This window comes from Staurois parvus, unplaced genomic scaffold (assembly GCF_062004578.1).
Source record: "Staurois parvus isolate SC_StPar_1 unplaced genomic scaffold, SC_StPar_1.0 ptg000198l, whole genome shotgun sequence".
Classification (NCBI taxonomy): Eukaryota; Metazoa; Chordata; class Amphibia; order Anura; family Ranidae; genus Staurois; species Staurois parvus.
In genome coordinates, this window is record NW_028317994.1 from 1116877 (window position 1) to 1139834 (window position 22958).

A 22958-nucleotide genomic window follows, 5' to 3' on the forward strand; every position below is an offset into this window, starting at 1 on the left:
CTTGAGGCACCCCATTCTAAAATGTGAAAAACTATTCTAATAGTTTTATATAACGCAGCAATTTCCACACACGTAGGACACCCAACATTAGAGGTGATTTATTCTTCCAGTGCAAATACACTTTTGCACACTGGTACTATTATTCCAATGTTTCTCTTCTCCCTCAGTTTTTCTCCATCACAGAGCTGATGTGACTCCAGCACTGATGGAGAGGGGCGGGGGAGGGTCAAACCAGGTGCTGTGCAGGCAGCTGACATCCTCCTTATCAACTGATGTCATTGGTTGTCAGGACACTGGTGGTTAGAAGGTGATAATGGTGCACATTGAAAATCTGTGGCTTTGTGTAATTAAAAGGCAGGCTTGTTCCACCTGCTGGCTTGTATACAAGTTTTGAGCAATTTTTAGACATTTTTCCAAGGCACCCCTGAAGAAACCTCAAGGCACCATGGTTGAGAGAGGCTGACTTAGATTAGCAGCTAAACAATCATTTTCATCAGTGAATTATGATGAACTTCCATATTATGAATTAAATGGTACAGTTACATATTTCTGTGGTTTCATATACTATATCCAAGCACCCAGTTTAAAAAATAAACTGTCAGTGTGTGGTTGACCATACCTATTTGTATAACTCTTATGATAGTCTAGACTGGAGTATAATTTAGATGTAGGAAAGGTAGTGGAATACTCATTGAAAACAATGGAGCATTAAGTAGCTCCCTTCAACAAGGGAAGAAGTGAGTGTTGCATTTGGAGTACAGTAGTTGTGGCTGTGCAGATTTATGGGACTGCTGGAGATAAATCGCTGCTTCCACACTTGGTATAACAGTGTGCATCTCCAATCTGCTGCCAGGTGAAGGGGAGTTTCACATAAGAGAACTATTAAAGCAATAGCACAGTTAAAAAGAAATTAGAATACAATAAGGCAGTAAACGCAGTATAGCAAAAGTGGACCACCAACTTGACTCTGCTGACTGGCAAGTCTGTGTAACTCTTAGTACTGAATGGACAGAACTGAAAAGAAATAAATATATATATATATATATATATATATATATATATATATATATATATATATAAAATCACCTTTTGTATTTAGCTGTTTTGCTGGATTTCAAATGTAAACTCTATTTGTCCTTTAGTATAACCTTTATAATAGGATTGTTCTTGATTGCTAGAGCTAAAGACTCAGTAGCAAGTGCAAAAAGTATGGATTAGAGGGGGAAACCTGATGTGTGCACAGTTCAACAGAAGAATGAAAGTAACAGCCAGATATGGTAGCAACCCTCCCTGTGGAAATCTGGGATGAACAAAAATCCAGTAATAATTTTAAGTCAGTTACAAAGTCCATAGTTCTTGTATAGTTCAGAAACATTCTCTCTGTTAAAAATATGCATTGGCAATTGGGGTGAAGCATCATCACAATGTGAAATAAACACAAATCCACAGCAAAATTATCATTTATAAAGTAATAAACCAAAGCTGGGAATGGAAAACTCTCATAATTGCATTAAATAAAACAACATGCCCTTTCAGAATGAGAACTTCCCAGAAATGGTTATATTAAATGTAATTTATAATAAAATATATACAAAAATAACTTTTTAGCTGAACAACACTTAAAACCAGCTAAAATATATATTCTTCTCAGCTCAAGCCCACATGTTGTACAAATCTTGGTATTGCTGTATAATGTCACTGAATCCCAATAAATACTGTAGCCAGGTGCATGTATGCAAACTTCATTGACCATATACATGCTTCCCAAACATCCTTGATTGCTCTCGCACACAGTAGTCTCTGCTCCCCCCTCCCTTCCTCCTCAATGTTCAGTGCAGTCATTGGTTGCTAGGACTGCCGACATCCTAGCAACCGATGACACACTTTGCAGCCCATCTCCCAGCTCCACCCCTGCCTACAGCTCACGCTTGCTGCCTCTCAGTGGCTTCCACCTAGTAGGAGGAATCTTGGAGCCCTGCACTTTTCAGCTTGTCACCACCAGCTTCTGTGTGCTAGCTGCAGACTCCCAGCACACATGCCCACATTTGCTGGTGGGTGTCCCGGCGCCACAACCGCCCACATTGTTTTCTATTTAATTTGGGGATTACGAGGGGGCTTCTTTCCCATGACTATCAGGACTATAGCATGGAGCCAAGTGCTGTGAAACTCCTCCTTGGCTCTATACTACAGTTATGACAGTCAGAGCACTGTCAACAGCACTGTGCTGAAAAAAAAGCACAGGGATACGATGTCATAGCATTTTGTATTTGTGAGACAGGGAGCATTGCTGAGAGAGCTTTGGGGGCATTGGTGAGAGAGCTGGGTGGGCATTGGTGAGAGAGCCTGTGGCACTGCTGAGGTGTTATGGAAGACCAGGATGCTTCAATAGCGGCCTTCAGCTCTTCTGCATTGTTCAGTCTCTTGTCTGTCATCTTTCTCTTGGCAATGCCTCATAGATTCTCTATGGTGTTCAGGTCAGGCGAGTTTGCTAGCCAATCAAGCACAGTAATCCCACAGTCATTGAACCAGGTTTTGGTGCTTTTGGCAGTGTGGACAGGTGCCAAGTCCTGCTGGAAAATGAAGTCAGCATCCCCATAAAGCTCGTCTGCAGAAGGAAGCATGAAGTGCTCCAAAATCTCCTGATAGACGGCTGCATTGACCCTGGACTTAATGAAGTACAGTGGACCAACACCAGCAGATGACATGGCTCCCCAAATCAACACAGACTGTGGAAACTTCACACTGGACTTCAGGCATCTTGCAGTGTGTGCCTCTCCATTCTTCCTCCATACTCTGGGTCCTTGGTTTCCGAATGAGATGCAAAAGTTGTTCTCATCAGAAAAGAGGACTTTGGACCACTGAGCAACTGACCAGGTCTGTTTTTCTTTAGCCCAGGTAAGAAGCTTCTGACGTTGTTTGTTGTTCAGAAGCGGCTTGACAAGAGGAATACGACATTTGAAGCCCATGTCCAGGAACCGTCTGTGTGTGGTGGCTCTTGATGCACTGACTCCAGCCTCAGTCCACTCCTTGTGAAAGTCCCCAACACTTTTGAATGTCCTTTTCCTGACAATCCTCTCCAGGCTGCGGTCATCCCTGCTGCTTGTGCACCTTTTTCTTCCACACAACTTTCTATTAATGTGCTTTGATACAGCACTTTGGGAACATCCAACTTCTTTTGCAATTACCTCTTGAGGCTTTCCCTCCTTATGGAGGCTGTCAGTGATGGTTTTCTGCACAACTGTCAGGTCAGCAGTCTTTCCCATGATTGTGATTCCTACTGAACCAGACTGAGAGACCATTTAAAGGCTCAGGAACCCTTTGCAGGTGTTATGGCTTAATTAGCTGATTAGATTGGGACACTTTGAGCCGAGAATATTGTAACTTTTCACAATATTCTAATTTTCTGAGATTGTGGATTTGGGGTTTTCATGAGCTGTAAGCTATAATCATCACAATTATGACAAATTAAGTGTCACGTACCTGATGGGAGACTGAATTGACGAGGTCGGCCTCACTTGTGTCACTAGCCCTGACCCCGCTGAAGTTGGAACAGAGGGAGTCTAGGGACCAGGGGGACAAGAGCACCAGAGGTTTGCTTGCGGCTCTTGCAGATTTTGACCTTAATAGGCAGGATATCCTCTGATTTGGGTACTGTAGCAATAGACCAGGCAGGTACAGTGGATTGCCAGATGCACAGTAGAGCCAGGTATGTAGTCAGGGCACAGGACTGGAGCGGAGTCGTAGGATAGCCAGGGTCATAACAGTTGGGCAGCGCGGTACAGGATCAGGAGGAAAAGCCAAAGTCAGGATCAGAGCCGAAGTCAGGAACCAGGGGCAGGAGAGTACTCTGAGTCGGGTCAGGAACAAGCCGGGTCAACAACAAGGAAACGAACAGGAGCAAGCAAGACACGGGGGGAGCTGAAGACCAGTCAGCACTGAATCTGGGCAGAGGTGCACCTTAAATAGCCCGTCTGGCGCCAATCTTCTCCGTGCGTGTGCACGTGTGCATGCATGTGCGCGATCACGCATTCCTGCGCACAACCGGCAATACTTCTGTGGGATCTCTTTCGCGCATGCGCGTTCCCGGTCGCGATTCTTCCTGCAGGAACTCTCTTACATCAAGGCTTGAACTATCTTGCTTTTGCATGTAATGAGTCTATCTCATATATTAGTTTCACCTTTTAAGTTGCATTACTGAAATAAATGAACTTTTGCTCGATATTCTAATTTTTTGAGTTTCACCTGTATATCCATTCCTGAAAGCTACCTTATCCTGTTCAATCTTATAATCCTTTTATCTATCAACTCCCTGTTGAATTTTTTGTATATTTGGTTACATCTTTCTTAGAATGTTCAAAAACCTCTCCTGCAATTTCATATCCAGGATATTGATCTCAGTTTTCAGACTAGCACGTTCGCTATCATAATGTTGGCAAAGCAAGATCATCATATTCTTGCTACAAATATTAGTTAGTCTCCCATTTATACCTAAATTCCTGAGATATATTTTTAATATTTTGGAAAACTTGCTAACATAGACCCTGAGGGCAAAAATCACTTTCTGTATATTTCTCTAAGTATATTTTATTCCACCATATCTTTGATTTATTAACATAATTCTTCCATAACCTAAAGAACAAATCATTAAAGTCACTCTCATTTCTTTTTTTCACATTCAGTTACTGTAGATTATTGGGTATCTTTGTGACCGCAGACTCCCACTCAAACATGTTGCCAACAATGGATAATTGTCATAATGCTGCCTTGGATTGTATTTTAAAATGCCTCATTCTGCAGACATTTCTTTTACCAGTCTCCCATACCTGCGCTTGTTTTTTGTCCCATCTGCTTATCTATTATCCATCCATACTATGTTTCTATGTGTATTCACACAGACCTGTTAACTTCTCCCCACCTGAGCACTCTGCTATTATCTTCCATTTTGTTTCAGTCTCTTACTGTGTGAGAATATATTCTGTCATTATTCATTACTGCGGTACTGCGTTTTTGCCGTGTTTTGCCACAGTCAGCGTTCAAAATGTTCCTATCCTGAATATGATTCTTCTGCATTCAAGAGAGGGAGGTTTAACTTCACCTAAATGCGGCAGCTCCTAAACTCTGCTAAAAGCCTATGTGTATATGGACACAGGCTTTTATGGAGTTGAGTTTAGGAGCTTTGGCAAAAAAATGCCAAAAGCTCCTAAACTCGAGTTTAGGAGCTGCTCGTGTACATGAATCCTAAAGCTGGCCATAGAGTGTTCGAATCTTGACTGGTTCAGATTCGAACCATTTATGGGCAGGCTGAATGTACCTAAGTTGATCGATCAACTTGGGTACAACCAGCCTGTTGGATTTTACATGTGATTACTGCTAGCAGCTATTGTAGCTGCTAGCAGTAATCAGTGTTTTCTCCCAGCAAGAACACAATGAATCCACGGGAGGGATTCGAGGAATTTTCTTTCCTGCAATCCATGGTTGCAGGAAAGAAAATCGCTTCGTATATGGCCAGATTAAGAGGATTTTTCTACAATCCCAATTCCAAAAAAGTTGGGACACATGCAATGATTTGCAAATCTCATAAATCTATATTTTATTCACAATAGAAAATAAATCAAATTTTTAAACTGAGGAAATTTTACCATTTTAAGAAAAAATAAGTTCATTATTAAATTGGCAGCAACACATGACAAGAAAGTTGGGACAGGGCCATGTTTACCACAGTGTTGCATCCCCTCTTCTTTTAACAAAGCTTTTATAAGGGCCAGTTCACACGTGCATTTCAGTTGCTTTTTTTTCTGCATCAAAAACGCACAGAAAGTAGGTTATATGATTGTGAATGTCATAGTTCACATCAGTGCTTGCAGTTCCAGTGCATTCTGGTTGCAGAAAAAAAAGTAGAACATGCTGCATTTTTTCTGCACAGAACTGTACTGGAACGTGATAAAATGCATCAAAAACGCACTAGAATGCACATGTGCCTATTTAAATTAAAAAAAGAGAGGGGAAAAAATGAACTGGAATGCATAAAATACCCACTAAAATGTGTCAAAAATCAATTAAAAACGCACCAGAATGCATCAGAAAAGCACATGTGGAAACTCATTCGGAACACATCTGGAGTGCGTTTCTATAGTGTGAACTGGCCCTAAATGTCTGGGAACTGAGTTTCAAAATGCGGCAAATATTTTCAGTTGGTGAAAGGTCTGGACTGCAGGCAGGCCAGTTAAGCACCCGGACTCTTCTACTACGAAGCCAGGCTGTTTTCATAGATGCAGTATGTGGTTTAGCATTGTCCTGCTGAATTATGAAAGGCTTTCCTTGAAAAAGACATTGTCTAGTTAGGAGCTACGCTTAAACCTGGATATATCTTTCATCATTGATGGTGCCTTTCCAGATGTGCAACCTGCCCATTCCATACGCAGTAATGCACCCCCTTACCAACAGAGATGCAAGTTTTGGAACTGCGCTCTGATAACAAGACAGAAGGTCCCTCTCCTCTTTAGTCCGAAGGATGTGGTGCCCATGGTTGACAAAAAGTTTGTAAAATTTCAGTTTGTCTGACACAGAACAGTTTTCCACTTTGCAGCAAACCATTCTAAATAAGCTTGGCCAAGAGAAGATGCTGTGTTTCTTTGATCATGTTCAGGTACGGCTTCTTTTTTACATGATAGAGCTTTAACTTGCATTTTTGAATGGCACGGCAGACTTTGTTCACAGACAGTGATTTTTGGAAGTATTCCTGAGCCCATGCAGTGATGTCCATCACAGAGTCATGTCTGTTTTTAATAAAGTGCCATCTAAGGGCCAGAAGATCATGGCCATGGACTATTGCGTTTCGTCTTATCCACTGCGCACAGAGATTTCTCCAGATTCTTGAAATCTTTTGATGATATTATGTACTGTAGATGATTATATATTTAAAGTCTTTGCAATTTTGCATTGAGGAACATTATTCTAAAATTCTTTGACAAATTTTAGACTCATATTTTCATAGATTGATGAACCCCTGGCCATCTTTACCTCTGAGACACTAATGCACCGTACACACGATAAGAAAATTGTATGAAAAATTTTGTGGAACCACTGATTGAACGATTATCTCTTCGTTGATGAGCAGGATGTTTTAACCGATAATGATATTGTTAACAAAAAAATCCGGTTGAACAACATTGAAAAATTTTGTTGTTTCGTCTACGAACGACCGATTTTCTATGCGGTGGTATGACGGTCGTACGAAAAAAATCTATCAAGCGCTATCATGCATGAGTGGAAACAGAAGATGACTCAGATGTTTATGTCAAAGGAATCTTCGTAAACACGAATGAAAAATCCAAATTTTAAAAGTAGATTGGCCTAATGAGATAATGAAATCAGAATTCTGCATATTATATTTTTATGTATCACTATTTATGTATATAGATAGTGTAATAAACTATATTATACTCATTGCTGTTAATTGTTGTGTATATCGCTCGTTCTGGCCGGAAGGGCGTGACTACAAGGTCACACACACTGCATCACTTCCACTTGTACAGAAGACATCAACACTACATATTGCCCGACTAACTATTTCTTAGATTGGTTAATGTGGGCCACAATTTCGACCAAGGAACGAACGCCTCTCGGTCGTCAGATGACTGATCAGTCGCTTTTCTAATCGTGTATTCCCACCTTAAGTCTCTTAAGATTTTCTTTTTTATCCAGTCATGTTGCTGAACTGTTGCAAATTAACCTAGTTAGTTGCAAAATGTTCTTCCAGCACTTTCTTGTTAGTATCACTTATTTTGCCAGCTTTTTGTTGCCCTGTCCTTACTTTTTTAGGACATGTTGCTGCCATCAATTTCAAAATGACCTTATTTTTTTCTTGGGTTATGGATTGCATAGAAAAATAAATAGAGGAGAAGCTGCAAATCATGCAGGAAATCCAGAAAGTTGTGGAAAGAGATGGCCAGGAGACAGACAGAACTCACAATGCAAATTATGTTTTCAATATAACCTTATGTTTGACTGTCAAATAGAACTATTTTTTGTATTGTTATCACAATTTCCTTTAACATCATTTTTGTTCATCTTATCGGTACATAAACTTCTTACATGTTTATTGTGCTGCAGGAAAGAAAATCTTATTCGAGGTGTGGAGGATGACATAGAACATGAGAAGCAAGCAGCCGAAAACATTATTAAAAATATGCCAGAGGACAAACAAGCTGCTTACTTTTCCATGAAAGCAAAGAATGAGCAGCTTCTAAAGGTGCAGTCCCTTCAATAAAAACCATTTATTCAACAAAATTCATTATTGTTAGAATTGATCCTGAGCTGGCCACATGTAGCTATTTCTGTGTGCAGTCTTCAACATTTTATATGGTAATGTAAGACAGTTGTGTGGAAAATGAGATTATTGTGTATATGACCAATTCAGCCATTTATTAATATTTAATGAAGTCTTTCTAACCTTTCCAACCCCAGTTTCATCCATTAGTTATCATTTCATTTTATATATCATTGGCCTATACATGTTAAAATGTATATACAGGTGTTTAGATGAGCTCAATTATTTTATAGCCTGGTGGAGGGCATTTATAAAATAAAAAAATCTAGCTTGGAGGTGGGCTTTAAAAAAATTGTGGTTCGCTATAGTAATCTGCTTATTTAGTACATAAAGATCATAACAGCCACATTGTAATTGAAAAGAAATTTCAGTACTATTGCTCAGAATAAATGGAATCATGCGATAGTTGGCACATCAATTTGTTTGTGGTGTCTAGAAATATATATATATATATATATATATATATATACAGTATATCCAAATCTTACTGTAGAAGAAGTGTTTATTTGCAGACTGAGGAAACACAGATTCAAATCAACCACAAATTTACAGTCGGCTGTCAGGAAGGGCTGTAGAAATCCATGCCTCTTTGATCATATTATGCATATTAACCAGTTCCTGTCTGGCCCATGTACATAAATGGCCGGATGGGAGCAGTGCAGGAGTGGGTTGCCGTTCATAAACGGCGCCCGCATTTACAGGCTGTGTGTGCTTCCTGGGAGTGCGCCGCACCACGATGCAGTGCCCGCTGTGTCTCTCCGGACAGAGTGGAACAGCGATCTCGATCATGTGATCACTGATTGGCCAATCAGTGATCACATGAATAGTAGTAAGCAAGATATCACTTGCTGACATTGCTTACTACTAGTGAAATCTGTGAATGATCACAGAGGTCACATCGTACAAGGCTATTGACAACAGTCTTGTACCATGTGACAAGCAGTGACCAATCACAGCTCGCACAGTATTTCTCAATGGCTGCAAGAATGCAGCCAGAGAGGAGGAGAAATGATTGCTTTTACAGCCTTTATGGGTGTAAAAGCAATCAGTGTAAAAAAAAAAAAAAAAAAATCTTCATCACCCCCACAAGTAGTACGGTGTCACTATGGTGACACTGTAATGCTAGGCTGACAGTATGTTAAAAAAAAAACCAAAACATAAATAATATAAAAAAATAAAATACATTTTTTTTTTAAATTGTAATTTTTGTGTTTTAAACTAATTTTTTTTTTTTAAAGATAACCGAATACATTTTGGCCAATATTTATGAAGAAACATTTATTTGCAAAATTTTATTAAAAAACACTTTTTTTCAAAATTTTTGGACTTTTTCATTTATATAGCAAAAAAAAAACAAAAATCCCAGTGGTGAATAAATACCACCATAATAAAGTTTTTATCTGTCTCAAAAAAATGCTAAAAAATTAATATGGGTATAATGCTGCATGACCGCGCAATTGTCTTTTAAAGTGTGATAGCACTGAAAGCTGAAAATTGGCCTGGACAAGAAGGGGTAAAAGTGTCCGGACTTGAAGTGGTTAAGATTATTTATCAACATTTTATAGTGTCAGTGTTTTTTCGTCTCCAGTATTCTTATGGAAAATATGATTTGTTTGTTTTATGTAGGAGCTAGAGATTCAACAGGAAGAACTTGACTCCTTGACAGAAAAGGAGGCTGCCATGGAGGCTGTAAGTATTGAATTGGAAGTAAATGCTTTTTGAAAGCAGATTCATTTATTTATGGAGATAGAAGCACTAGAGGGCACACTATACCAATTTGCACAACCACAAAACTTTAATGCTACCATAGGTGCAGAACTGGACAACATAGTGGTCGTGAAAAAGATTCAGTGCATTAAATGAAACTACTTTATTCAAACTTGCACTTTTCAAGACTTTTAATTTAGCCTGCTGTGTTTTTTTGAAAAAGTCATAAAGATAAGTTCAGATGAGCAGAGTTAATTTGTTCTAAAACCTGCCACCTTCTAGATCTGAAATGCATATTGGGAACACAGACTGCCACGTCACTCAAAATGGTCTTGGGACTGTGAACACTAAAAAATATACAGGCCTGGTACTTCCATTCCCAATCATCCTTCCATTGCCTCAAACGTAAAGAGAACTTAAACACCAAAAGTCATACTTCCACCAGGGGAGCCAGCTCACATCCACACTCAAAAAGACATTGACACCACAGTATTGAAAGGCTCCCTAAATAAGAGTTCCACATGGTTATTTGAAGAATATTGGGAGGTTTATTGAACAAATGTAGCTACCAATAACAGTGGTGTTAAACACCTTGACATGCTTCGTGATGAACTGCACTCATTAACACTGAAGAGCTATCTACGTTGAAGCATTGCATCGCCTCCTCATCACCTGCTTTAACCCCTTAATCCCCATGGTTGCGGGACACTTGTAGAGCGGCCCCATTCACTTGAATGGGTTGCGCTTGGTAGTAACAGTGAGCAGTAGCTACATGGTTAGCACTTCCACCTAGCAGCACTAGGGTTGTTGCTTCGAATCCCAACCACGGCACTACCTGCCTGGAGTTTGCATGTTTTCCCTGTACTTGCGTGGGTTTCCTCCAGATGCTCCAGTTTCCTCCCACACTCCAAAGAGGTGCTGGTAGGTTAATTCGATCCTATCTAAATTAGCCCTAGTATGTGTATGTATGAATGTGAGTTAGGGACCTTAGATTGTACGCCCCTTGAGGGTTAGGGACTGATGTGAATGTACAATATATATGTATGTAAAGCACTGTGTAAATTGACAGCACTATATAAGTACCTGTAATAAATATATATATATATATATGTATATTTGAAAATTGGTCATTCATAACAGTTGTGTTTACACTCTGATCACATAGCGATCACATGATACTCCAGCCAATCAAAGCGGCTGGGTACCGGGAGCTTCAATTCGCTGTGTTCAGTGGACACAGCAGTCGTAGGATCTGCATGCTGCGTGATGTACAGGTACTTCTCCTGGCCTGTAGCTGTCGCGGGGGGAGGAAGGGGCAGATGTAAAAGGATATGTGTTTGTTTACACCAGCCAACATCTAATCCGATCTATATGTAAAGCATTGCGTAAATTAATGGCGCTATATAAGTACCTGCAATAAATAATAAATAATTCCTGCTGCGGCATGTGTACACCCCCAACGGCTGCATCTGCTGCGTAAGTGGGAGCGGTTGGATAACATTAAAAACATGGCTAAACTGCTGGTGTGGGAGGAGTCCTTGGTCATAAGGCCCTTTCTCAAAGCGTGAAATGTGTCAAGGTGTTCTAACACCACTGTTATTGTGCAACAAATGAGTTCCTCCAAATTTTACTTTGATGGGCTGTTTTGACCTGTTATTTAAAGTGTTTGTAAAGGCTCAAAGTTTTTTACCTTGCACTGACAGCGGCGCCCCCAGCTCCCCCAATCCTTACCTGAACCCTCTCCGATCCAGCGATGTTCACAACAGCCTCGTCTGTATGGGGACTCTCCCTCATTATTGGCTGAGACAGCAGCAGGAGCCAATGTCAATCACAGCCAGTGAATCAATGAGGAGAGAGCGGTGGGTTGGGCTGAGCCACGGCTCTATGTGTCTTATAGACACATAGAGCAACGGCTCGGGAGCGAGCATACAGTGGTGTCCTAAGGGCAAGCAGCTTTCTCTGGGAGCACTGCTCGAGGGGTAGGAGCCAGGAGGGCTGGCAGGGGACCCAAAAAGAAGAGGACCAGGGCAGCTGTGTGCAAAACTACTGAGCCAAGTAACACAGATAAGCCAAGTAACACAGAGCTAGTAAGTATGACACGTTTGTTATTTTATTTATTTAAAAAAAAAACCCACAAAGCCTTAGTATCACTTTAAGAAGTATGTACAGAGAAGTTGCTCAGAATAAGACAAGAAGCTGGATTATGAAACCTCAGTTAACTAAGTAGAGCACCACTGAAATAAAGGTAAACAAAGTTGAAGACGTGTACTGTGCTATGATAATGAACCTAGAGCTTTTCTAATCTGTTTTAAACACAAAATAGACCCACTTCAGTCACCAATCAAGTGCACAGCTCAGCTGATAACACATTTATACGTACTATTCAGTGTGCCAGGGAAGGGTCCCAATAGGTTAGTGAATGAGGTGAAGCTCTGCGGACTTCCATCATCCAATCATGTGCTGTTTTTTGTTTTTTTTTCCTTGCACGAGATTAAGTATTCTTTGCAAAAGAAAGTATCACTGTATTCACTTAGCTCTGGGAAAAACTCCCTTGCAAATTGTAATTCCCTTGCTAAGTAAACAGTCTGTTTGCCTTTAGTAACTTCCAGTAAGCTCTGTGGATTACATGAGGCCATTCTGCATTTACAGTCATTATAACAAACACTCACTGGTTGGTTTCTCACCACCATCAGCTGTCTGTAGGCATCTTATGCATGGCAAAGTGTGCATGTGGGCAATTTGTAAAAAGGATCATTAGTGGGTGAATTTTTCAGTTTATTTTTTTTTTAATTTGGAAAACAGAACACATGACAGTGGTAAATGTTTTTGTTTATGGTTTTTTGCCACATAAACCACAAAGTCAATTTAAGCCCAGAAAAAAGCTTGTACAGTTTTAAAATGCCTGCACATGAAAAACCTGGATTCCTTTGGGAATGCTCTTGATTTTTTTAATGGTCTAACACTATATAGCTGTTGTTACTGCCTAATGTGATAGACGGTAACCATAGATATCCCTTTAAGTAATTTTGAATTGTCTTGATTTCAACATTCTACCAGTCCACTTTGGGTGGAGTCTCCCAGGGTGGACGAATATGGATGGAGTCGGACAGCAGGCAGTACAGGTCTCCCCATATCTTTCACCTCTCTCCTCTCCTCCACCCCCTTGTTTCTTCCTCTTCCTTTACTCTCTTCCCCTCCCAACCCCCCCACACTTCCCCCCCCCCCCCCCCGTTTTATGCTCCCCACCCCCTCTTTTTTTTCTCCCCTGACCCCCCCCCCCCCCCCCCCCCCATTGCATTTTTCTTTTCCTTTTTTTTTTCGTCTTTTTTCTACTTGGTTCTTCTGAGCCTTTCGTACATTTTGTCTATGGGATAATTTTCCATAGTATATCTATTAGTTCTTGGGTACTGTTGTTCTTAAGGTTAAACTGTGCCCAAGTATCTGTACCAGTCTGATGTGAAAACCCACATATGCTTGTTTTGGATAAAACCATTTTATGGAAAAATAAAAACCTGGAATGACTTCTTTTAAAGGACATAATGGTTTTCTTAGATATGTTAATCCTTCATGAGTGGGAGCCATTGCAGGTAGCATGATGTGAGAAACGTCATAGCAATTTGAAACCTAAAATGTACACCATTGTTTGTAAACCAAATACCAATGCCAATTTTAGCTGAAGCCGAAGTACACTTGACCTTTTCAGCCTTCAGTCCTTTAGGCAAGTCGTGCAAGTATAGCAGTCAGATTATATTGTACTTTCTTTCCTGGTTTCCTTGTTATACCTTGACAGACAGGATATCACCAGGACAAGGAGTTAAAAGTGACGCTTGTTCTCCCTAACATACAGTATCTCACAGAAGTGAAAACACCCCTCATATTTTTTTAAATATTCTATTCTATCTCTTTATGTGACAAAACTGAAGAAATGACACTTTGCTACAATGTAAAGTAGTGAGTGTACAGCTTGTATAACAGTGTAAATTTGCTGTCCCCTCAAAATCACTTAGGGGTGTACTCACTTTTGTTGCCAGCGGTTTAGACATTAATGGCTGTGTGTTGAGTTATTTTGAGGGGACAGCAAATTTACAATGTTACAGAAGCTGTACACTCACTACTTTACATTGTAGCAAAGTGTAATTTCTTCAGTACTATGGTAACATTGTACTACTTTGGTCATAGTAAAATATGAAAAAAAAATCTTAAAAAAAAAAAAAAAATACAAAATAAAAAATAATTAAAAAAAAACCCTATATATATATATATATATATATATATATATATATTATTTATTTATTTTTTTCATACTGTCACCAGTCAGTGTCCCTGATCACCGCCATGCCAGTTATATGATGACGCTGTACTGCACTGGTGACAATATGTAAAAAAAAAAATAGTGAAAATAATTTTTTACATTTTTTCATTTTCCGAAAAATTATGACAAAAAAAATACAACTTCAAAAAACTCGCCGTGCCTCTTATGAAGTACGTCGGACTGTCTACTTTTCAAAAAGGGGTCATTTGGGGGATATCTGTACTGTTCTGACATTCTTGGACCTCAAGAAATTAGATTGGCTGTCAGTACTTCAGGATTGATCAATATTCAGATCTATACCATAGTTTGTGAACTCTATAACTTTCCTACAAACTAAAAAATACATCCTAATTTGGGTTATTTTCACCAAAGACATGTAGCAGAATACATCTCGGCCTAAATTTATGAAGAACAATTATTTATTTGCAAACTTTTATCACAGAAACAAAGAAAAACGTGTGTTTTTTTTCAAAATTTTTGGTCTTTTTTTGTTAATTTAGCAAAAAATAAAAACCCCAGCGGTGATTAAATACCACCAAAAGAAAGCTCTAGTTGTGTGAAGAAAATGATATAATGTTGTATGACCGCGCAATTGTCATTCAAAGTGTGAGAGCGCTGAAACCTGAAAACTGGCCTGGCCAGGAAGGTGTAAAATTGCCCGGTATTGAATTTGTTAATTGTATCTGTTATTTTAAAATTATGTGTAAGACAATTGAGAAATACGTTTTATTTTTTTGCTTACCATTTGCAATAAAAATCCCACATTTTTTAAGGGGTAACTCCACTTACATGGGAAAAACAGCAAATAAAAAAAAATAATATAGCATATACAGTTGCAACACTAGTCTTATTGTAGGTGAATGTTATTAAAAATTACCTTTTCAATCTGTAGAGCTGTATTTTCTGTAAAATGCAATATGACAACCTGGAGGCTTCCTGTACACAGATGGTGTACAGAACACCCCCTGAAATTGTCATTTCAATTTTGGGCATCCTCTGCAACAAAAATGTCATTTTTAGTGAGATACTCCAAAAGGGAAATCACATCTAAAGGGATGCAGGCCCTGTAACTTTCCTCATTAGAGCCCTGAAGGTGCAGCATCTGATTGATAATTATAAAACCACTCCCATACAGATTCACTCTCGACATGGATACAGACACACAAACATCTGTTTCTTCAGAATAACAAAAGGTAGGAATCTGCAACAGAGTTTGTTAAAACCATTGCAATGTACATAAATCACCCAGAGGAGAATGTTTTTTGTTTTTTTTTCTTAAGAAAATATCCTTTAAATTAGACTTCTAAATGAAATGCTTATTTGTTAGAACATTGTTAACCACTTTACAACAATGCTATAGCCAAATGACAGCTACAGCGTGGTTGTTCAGTTCTGGAAGGGCGTCCTATGACGTCCTCCCAGAACGTGCTCCCCGCGCGCCCCCAGCTGTCAGTGATCGCTGTGTCCTATGGACATAGCTGATCACAACTAGGTAAAAAAGCAATCACAGTGGCCTTTTACCATGTGATCAGCTGTGCCCAATGACACAGCAGATCACAAAAATAAATGCAGTTGCCGGTTATTGGCAGCACTTGACAGCGTGAGGAAAATACTGCTGATAACTGGCAACGGTCACAGAGAACATCTGCACTGATTATCAGGGCACTGATGATCAATGCCCTGATGATCAGTGCCCACCAGTGCTGCCCACCAGAGCCACCCACCAGTGCCCATCAGTGGTGCCAGTCAGTGCTGCCTATCAGTGCCCATCATTGCTGCATATCAGTGCCACCTCGTCAGTACAGCCTACTAGTGCCCATCAGTGCTCCCTATCCGTGCCATCTCATCAGTGCCGCCTGTCAGTGCAGCCTCATCAACGCACATCAGTGAAGAAGAAAAATTACCTGTTTGCAAAATTGTATAATAGGAGCAAAGAAAAACTATTTTTTTTTTGCTATTTTTTTGTTTTATTGTGTAAAAAATAAGAACCCCAGCGGCGATTAAATACCACCAAACTAAATCTCTGTTTGTGCAAAAAAAATTATACAAATTTTATATGGGTACAATGTTGCATGACCACGCAATTATCATTCAAAGTGCAACACCACTGAAAGCTGAAAATTGGCCTGGGCACAAAGGGGGTAAAAGTGCCCGGTAGGCAAGTGGTTAAATATGTGTGCACAAAAAGTAAAAAGTATTTCTAAATAATTTACAATTATCTGAGTCTATTACATTCCTCGGCTGGCTGGAAGTGATAATTTATACAGAAAGCAGCAAAGTCACATAATACAAAACTGTTAAAAAAGGGGGGGGGGGAACCTCTGCGCCATTGTAGGCACTTCCATGTTTCTGGGTTTCTTTTTTAAACTTTTTGCTAAGAAGAGAAATCAAGATTTCTGAAACCCAGAGTGCTCTGGTATGCTGACTTAGACCACAACATGCTTGAGAGCCTGGCTATACCCTCTCCTATTGGACCATTAGCTTAATTGGTGGCTGTATGGGCTTCTAGTGAGGCATGCAAAGGTTTGATACCTAGCGCTTGAGTATAGATGTTGGTTGAAACTTGGATGCCATAATGGCTTTCATCACTGTAAACAGACTTAGGATGCCAGAAGGTGCCTGCTGGGGGTGTACTAGTGGAGCCTTACCAGCATTTTTCTGTCTTCAGATATGCTGTAATTACTTATCCTTTCAACTTTTGAATTTTTGTGAAGTTGTTTAAAAAAGAAATTCTGCCAACTCCATTTTTGTGCAGTTTCCAAGTGCCTTTCCATTTGCACATAAACAGTTAAAAAATCCCTGAACACCCTTCTCTTCAGAAAGGCCTACCATGTACCCACCTAACAACTGTACTTTTATGCTCTCCATCAATTTGTCCCCTACAGTTATTACCTTTTGTATCTCTTGAGCTTCTCTCTTAGATTGCAAGCTCTAACGAGCAGGCTCCTCTAATTCCTACTGTATTAAATTGTATTGTACTGTCTGCCCTCATGTTGTAAAGCACTGGCGCTATATAAATCCTGTATAATAGCAATAAAAATGCACTGCAACAAATGAAAGATGTGTGAATGGGCCCTTAAAGGGAACATTAAATGTAACCAACGATCTCATTTAGCCTACTTAGCTTTGTAAAGTTATTATAACAAGTAAAATGATATGTTATGTGTAGATAACTTGGTATAGCCCATCTCATTCAGTGAGTCACCTTGGCATGCCAAGCTGTTAACTCACTTCACATCCTGCAAACTTCCTTTGCTGTTCATGTGATGTCAGCTATCTCCCTCTTCCTTACTACCGGGCTGCAGTGATGTGTGTGAAGCCTCACAAACCTTTATAATGTGCAAAAGGGAGGAATAGTAATCGCTGTGCAGCCTACACAAATACGACTATTCCACACTAAACAACACAGAAAAATACAAGAAATGTCTGGACCAGTGACAGTAACAGTTTTGGACTGGTGTATAAAACTTTTAGGAAGAGTATAGATTTTTTTATTATTATAGTGCTTTGCCTGATGTACCTGGTTGTGTGGAAGGGAATGTAAGTCATAAAAGTGATTGCAAAGAATTAGGAAAATATATATATATATATATATATATACATACGTTTTTTGTTTTTTTTTCTAAACACATTTTTTATTTAAACTCCAGCAGAGTGAAAAAATTAGTTCAATACATGCAAAACCTGTGATTACATACATTTTCCAATTTCCAGCATCCGATCCAATAAGAGTAAATTGCTATACAGCATAAGGCGGATGATATGTCGGAAGCACAAACGTGGATACAGTACAAATACCCATTTCTCCATCTCTCGTTAAATTTAAAACTGGGAATATTTTAGTTGGTGAAACAGTTTACAAGTTTGTACTTTTAGCTATGTGTTCAGCATTTTAGTGCAATTCTGTTTAGTTTACTTTTATATCTTTTACTGCACATGTCTATTTTGGTGACTTCCAGTGCTTGGGAAGCTTTTATTTATTTATTTTATTATATCTTTTATTAAATTTTATTTTATACATAAAAAAACAAACAAACAGCCATATATCTTATCACAATGTATACATCCACTTTAACCCCCTCCCCCTGTACCCTCCCCTCCCTGTCCAATAGAATCTTACCATCCCCTTCCCCTTCCTGTTTATCAACCCACATCTGTAAACTTATTTTCTGTAATCTAGTTATCTAGTTTAACCGACTAAATTCTCCAGCTCTACTACCAGGGTCCCTTTCATTTTCAGATATTTTTTTGATGTTTTAAATTCATACCACCTACTCCATTCTTTTCTAAGTTTATCAATTTTATCTTCCTCTATATGGCGTAACTCCTCCATTTTATTAATATAGTCCATTCTATCTATCCAGTCCTTTATTGTTGGGAGGTTCTGGGCCTGCCAAAACTTAGGAATCAAACTCTTTGCCGCACTGATCAGATGGTATAATACACTATTTTTATATTGCTTCACTGACATCTCAGTCTTATGAAAAGGACATACCCACAGATCTTTCTGAACAGATATCTCCCAAATCTCCTGTATGTATTGGATTATATCCTGCCAGAACACCTGCATTTTTGTACAATCCCACCATATGTGAGCCATTGTCCCTATTTACCCACATCTCCTCCAACACAATGGTGATATTGAGAAATATCACCAGTGCTTGGGAAGCTTTTAAAGCTGGAGACCAGAAAATGAGGGTGGTGCCAAACAGAAATGTTTAGCTGATGCTTTCTAGAACAAATATTGTGTTGGTCATGTCTGGGATTGGTGGTGATTATAATGCAGCTCATATCTTGGATGTAGTGGTATTAAGGTGGTATGCATTCCCTGACTTCAGTGAAATGAATGTGGTGGTCACTTTATAGCTGTAGTGATTTGGCTGCTGTGGTGGTCTACCCTTGGGGTTAACATTCATTATTTTTTGCACCCAGTGGTTGTTAGTCTGTATAACCAAGGGTGGTCAGTCCCAGTGTCCAATGGTGTTCCTATCTCCATTGGTAACCTATCCCCGATGTCCAGCATTGGTAGCCAGTCTCTTTATCGAATTCATTGATGGTGACTGGTTACTGGCATCTAATGGTCACTGAATGAGTGTCCGAAGGGAACACAAGATGCAATAGGTAGCTTTATCCTGCCCTTGTGATACAGGAGATTAGTTTCCTCCGTAAAGAAAAACTGGGGTCTCTGTCCAATATACTATTCTATCATATGTTAAATTTTCTCTGTATATGGAATTATGTAATGCTCAAGCCCAATAATTACTTTTATGTTCAGCTCATCTGAATACACATTTCTCAGATGCTCTGGTTTGTAATAACACATCACTGAAGTCATTGTGTTTCCTTCTTATTATGTTTTCTTTTATTTTCCAACCTACTCTTTATCAGTTGTCATTGTCACCTGCAATTTTTTAATTTTGAAGACATAACAAAACAGCATCTCTTTTCTCCAGGAAATTGCACATTCCCATATTAAACGGGAGGCAGTACAGCTTTATGAAAAGCTGCACAATTTGGAGGCTCGCCGGGACCAAGCTGTTGCAGAAGACAAAGGCATGGGAACTCCACAAGAAGAGAGGGAGAAGTTACTAAAACAGGTATTCCAAAGAAACTTGCCGTAACTTGTTTAATGTAATCAAGTCACAAGTCACAATAAAGCTAAAATTAATAATGATGACATGGAGCTCTGAACTGGAATGACTTTTTTTTTTGAGCATCAAGCAACAGCTTTATTAGTTTATGGTTCAGAACATCAAAATTTATGGTTTGAGTTTGTAGGAAAGCTCCTGTTGATAATATTTCATTACAATGGTTCATATTAAAGTTGCAATCACACATCATTTTTTGATTTCCCCTCTATCTCAGATGCAATAATAAATACATTTTCATGTGTACTGTAAAGGGTTTTTTGCTTGAGACCCACAAATATTAAGGGGTTTCTTTACATCTCCTTTTTCTGTCAGGACCATTGTCTAATATATAAATTCCTGCAGCAATTTTATATGACTATAATACAAATCTAAAAGGAATATACCATTCTGGTCTTGTTATGCTGGAAACTCTCTGGAAATCCAAATGCAAAATAATGATTGCATTGTTTAACCGCTTCCCCTGTATCACAGACGGGGGAGAGACCTGTATGTAAACAATACAAATCTCTCCCCTGTCAGCTCCTGCAGACTGCTTTGTATGGCTCTGCACAGCAGAACAATACAAAGCAGTATGCTTATAGTGAAGCGCACACACAGTGAAACAGCACACAGTTAACCCTTTGATCTCCCCAGATGTTATCCCCTTCATGCCCAGTGCCATTAGTACAGTGTCAGTGCTTTTTATTAGCACTGATCACTGTATTAGTGTCACTGGGGATGTCAGTGACACCAAGTCAGTTCCCCCGGTGCCAGAATGCCCGCTGCAGTCCCGCTAGAAGTTGCCCATTGCTGCCATTACTAGTAGGAAAAAAAAATTCCAGTATATATACTGCCATTTGTAAACGCTATAACTTTCACGTAAACCAATTAATTTACACCGACTGATTTTAAAAACCGTTTTTTAAAATTTATTGCAATAAAGTTACATTGAGTACAAATAGGTACAACGAACTTGACAATCACAACATGCTTGACTGTTTTCTGCGGAGCTCAGATGGTGCTTCCCTACATGTTTTGCCCATCCTGGGCTTCCTCAGGGGAAGAGACAGGTTAGCCGCAGTACAGTCTACAATTAAGACATTAATCAATCAGATATAATTATACCATATACATCAGATAGGAACATTTAAATTTATACATTCCAAAAAAGAGAAAACTAATTGTCCTGAAAATTATGAGCCCCCTGCTTACCCTTAGGACTATGCTGGCAATCGCATTCATTAAAATAGTGACAGACAAATGCTGAATCAAATGCCCAGGCGTCCGTGCAATTGCAGAAGGCACATAATGGACCGAATGTCCACCTAAACAGAGTATACACATATGACCATCAGAAAGACTTTCACAAAAAAAAAGGGAAGGGAAACAGATTTTATATCCACATAAATCACTTACAAAAATGAAGGGAGGAGGGAAGATCATTAACATCAGAGGGTCACTGCTAAAAATCAGAGGTCTCCCTCATTCACCAAGACACCACATTAAGAAAGAAAAAACCAAGAAAAATTGCTCACAAGAATATAAGAAAATCTTAAGTCACATTAGCAACTACTGGCTCAGCAAAGAATCTCAATATCGGCCTTACCAAACATTAGATCTATAGAAATGTAGAGATCAAGCACAGCCTCAGTGTTTAGGAATCGCCTGTGTGGCTAAAAGACCATCCCCAATCTAATCAGCCCTTATATACCGTACACCCAGCCGATGTAGAAATGTAGAGACCAAGCACAGCCTCAGTGTTTAGGAATCGCCTGTGTGGCCAAAAGACCATCCCCAATCTAATCAGCCCTTATATACCGTACACCCAGCCGATGTATGATGTCATTGGTCAGGTACGGACGTCCGTTGTGTCACTGCGTATGTGCGGATGCCATCACCACGCATGCGCGGATATAGACAACCCAGGTCTCCCATACAGCTGCATAGGCTGTAGAATTGCAGGGATAACGATGGAAACCACTCCACCAAAGGTCGGAAGACCAACATAACATATGCAAAAAATCAATCAGAATATAACCCGCCATCTAGTGGCAAAGTGAAAACACAACAAACTCTGCTGTGATATTACAGGGATTAAGATCGGAACAATGCCACCAATGGTCAGACGACCAGCAAAGAACATAGAAAAAATCTAACAGAATATAATGTGCCATTTAGTGGTAAAATAAGATCACAACAAACTCTGCTGTTAATACCCTAAAGGTGATGAAATCTTCACATGATGGTAACAGGGAATCAAAAGGCTCAAATCTGCTAGCAGTGCACATACTACCGCAGTCCTCAGACTGAAAGACTGCACGCTGGGCGTCCGTACAATCACACCTAAGGATGCCTGTTCTTGAGCCTATTGATTTCTTTTGCACAATTCTATTGGGGATGTGGTACATTATACTGTTGGTCAATCACTTATTATTTCAATTTTTTAATTAATTTACACGTATTGGGATTTTTTTTAGCAAAGACATGTAGCAGAATACATTTTGGCCTAAATTTATGCAGAAATTAGATTTTTTTAAATTTTTTTACTGGACATGTTTAATAGCAAAAAGTCAAAAATATAGTTTTTTTTTTCTCAAAATTGTCGCTCTTTTTTTATTTATAAAGCAAAAAATTAAAAATGCACAGGCAATCAAATACCACTGAAAGAAAGCTCCATTTGTGGGGAAAAAAGTATGTAAATTTCATTTGGGTGCAGCATTGCATGACTGTGCAATTGTCAGTTAAAGTAATGCAGCGCCGTATTGCAAAAAATGGTCTGGTCAGGAAGGGGTAAAGCCTCTGGAGGGCAAGTGGTTAAGTTGCTTTTGTCTTACGTAAATTAATTGATACAACAGTACAAAATGTATTCCCGTTTGCTTAATTTTTTTTTTAACAGGTCAAAGAAGATAATCAGGAGATAGCAAGCATGGAGCGGCAGTAAGTGTTTTATACTTTTGCATCTGCAAGTTGATATAAGATA

At 39.2% G+C, this 22958-nt stretch overlaps 1 protein-coding gene across 4 annotated transcripts in view; it reads left to right on the forward strand.

Annotated features, from left to right (window-relative positions):
- IFT74 (intraflagellar transport 74) overlaps window positions 1–22958 on the forward strand; it is a 144532-nt gene that overhangs the window by 57192 nt on the left and 64382 nt on the right. For all 4 annotated transcript variants that reach the window (XM_089678050.1, XM_089678049.1, XM_089678048.1 and 1 more), the window contains exons 9-12: window positions 8113–8251; window positions 9956–10018; window positions 19802–19945; window positions 22875–22915. In XM_089678050.1, the coding sequence (XP_089534176.1) occupies window positions 8113–8251; window positions 9956–10018; window positions 19802–19945; window positions 22875–22915 (387 nt within the window). The remainder of the gene's footprint in view (window positions 1–8112; window positions 8252–9955; window positions 10019–19801; window positions 19946–22874; window positions 22916–22958) is intronic.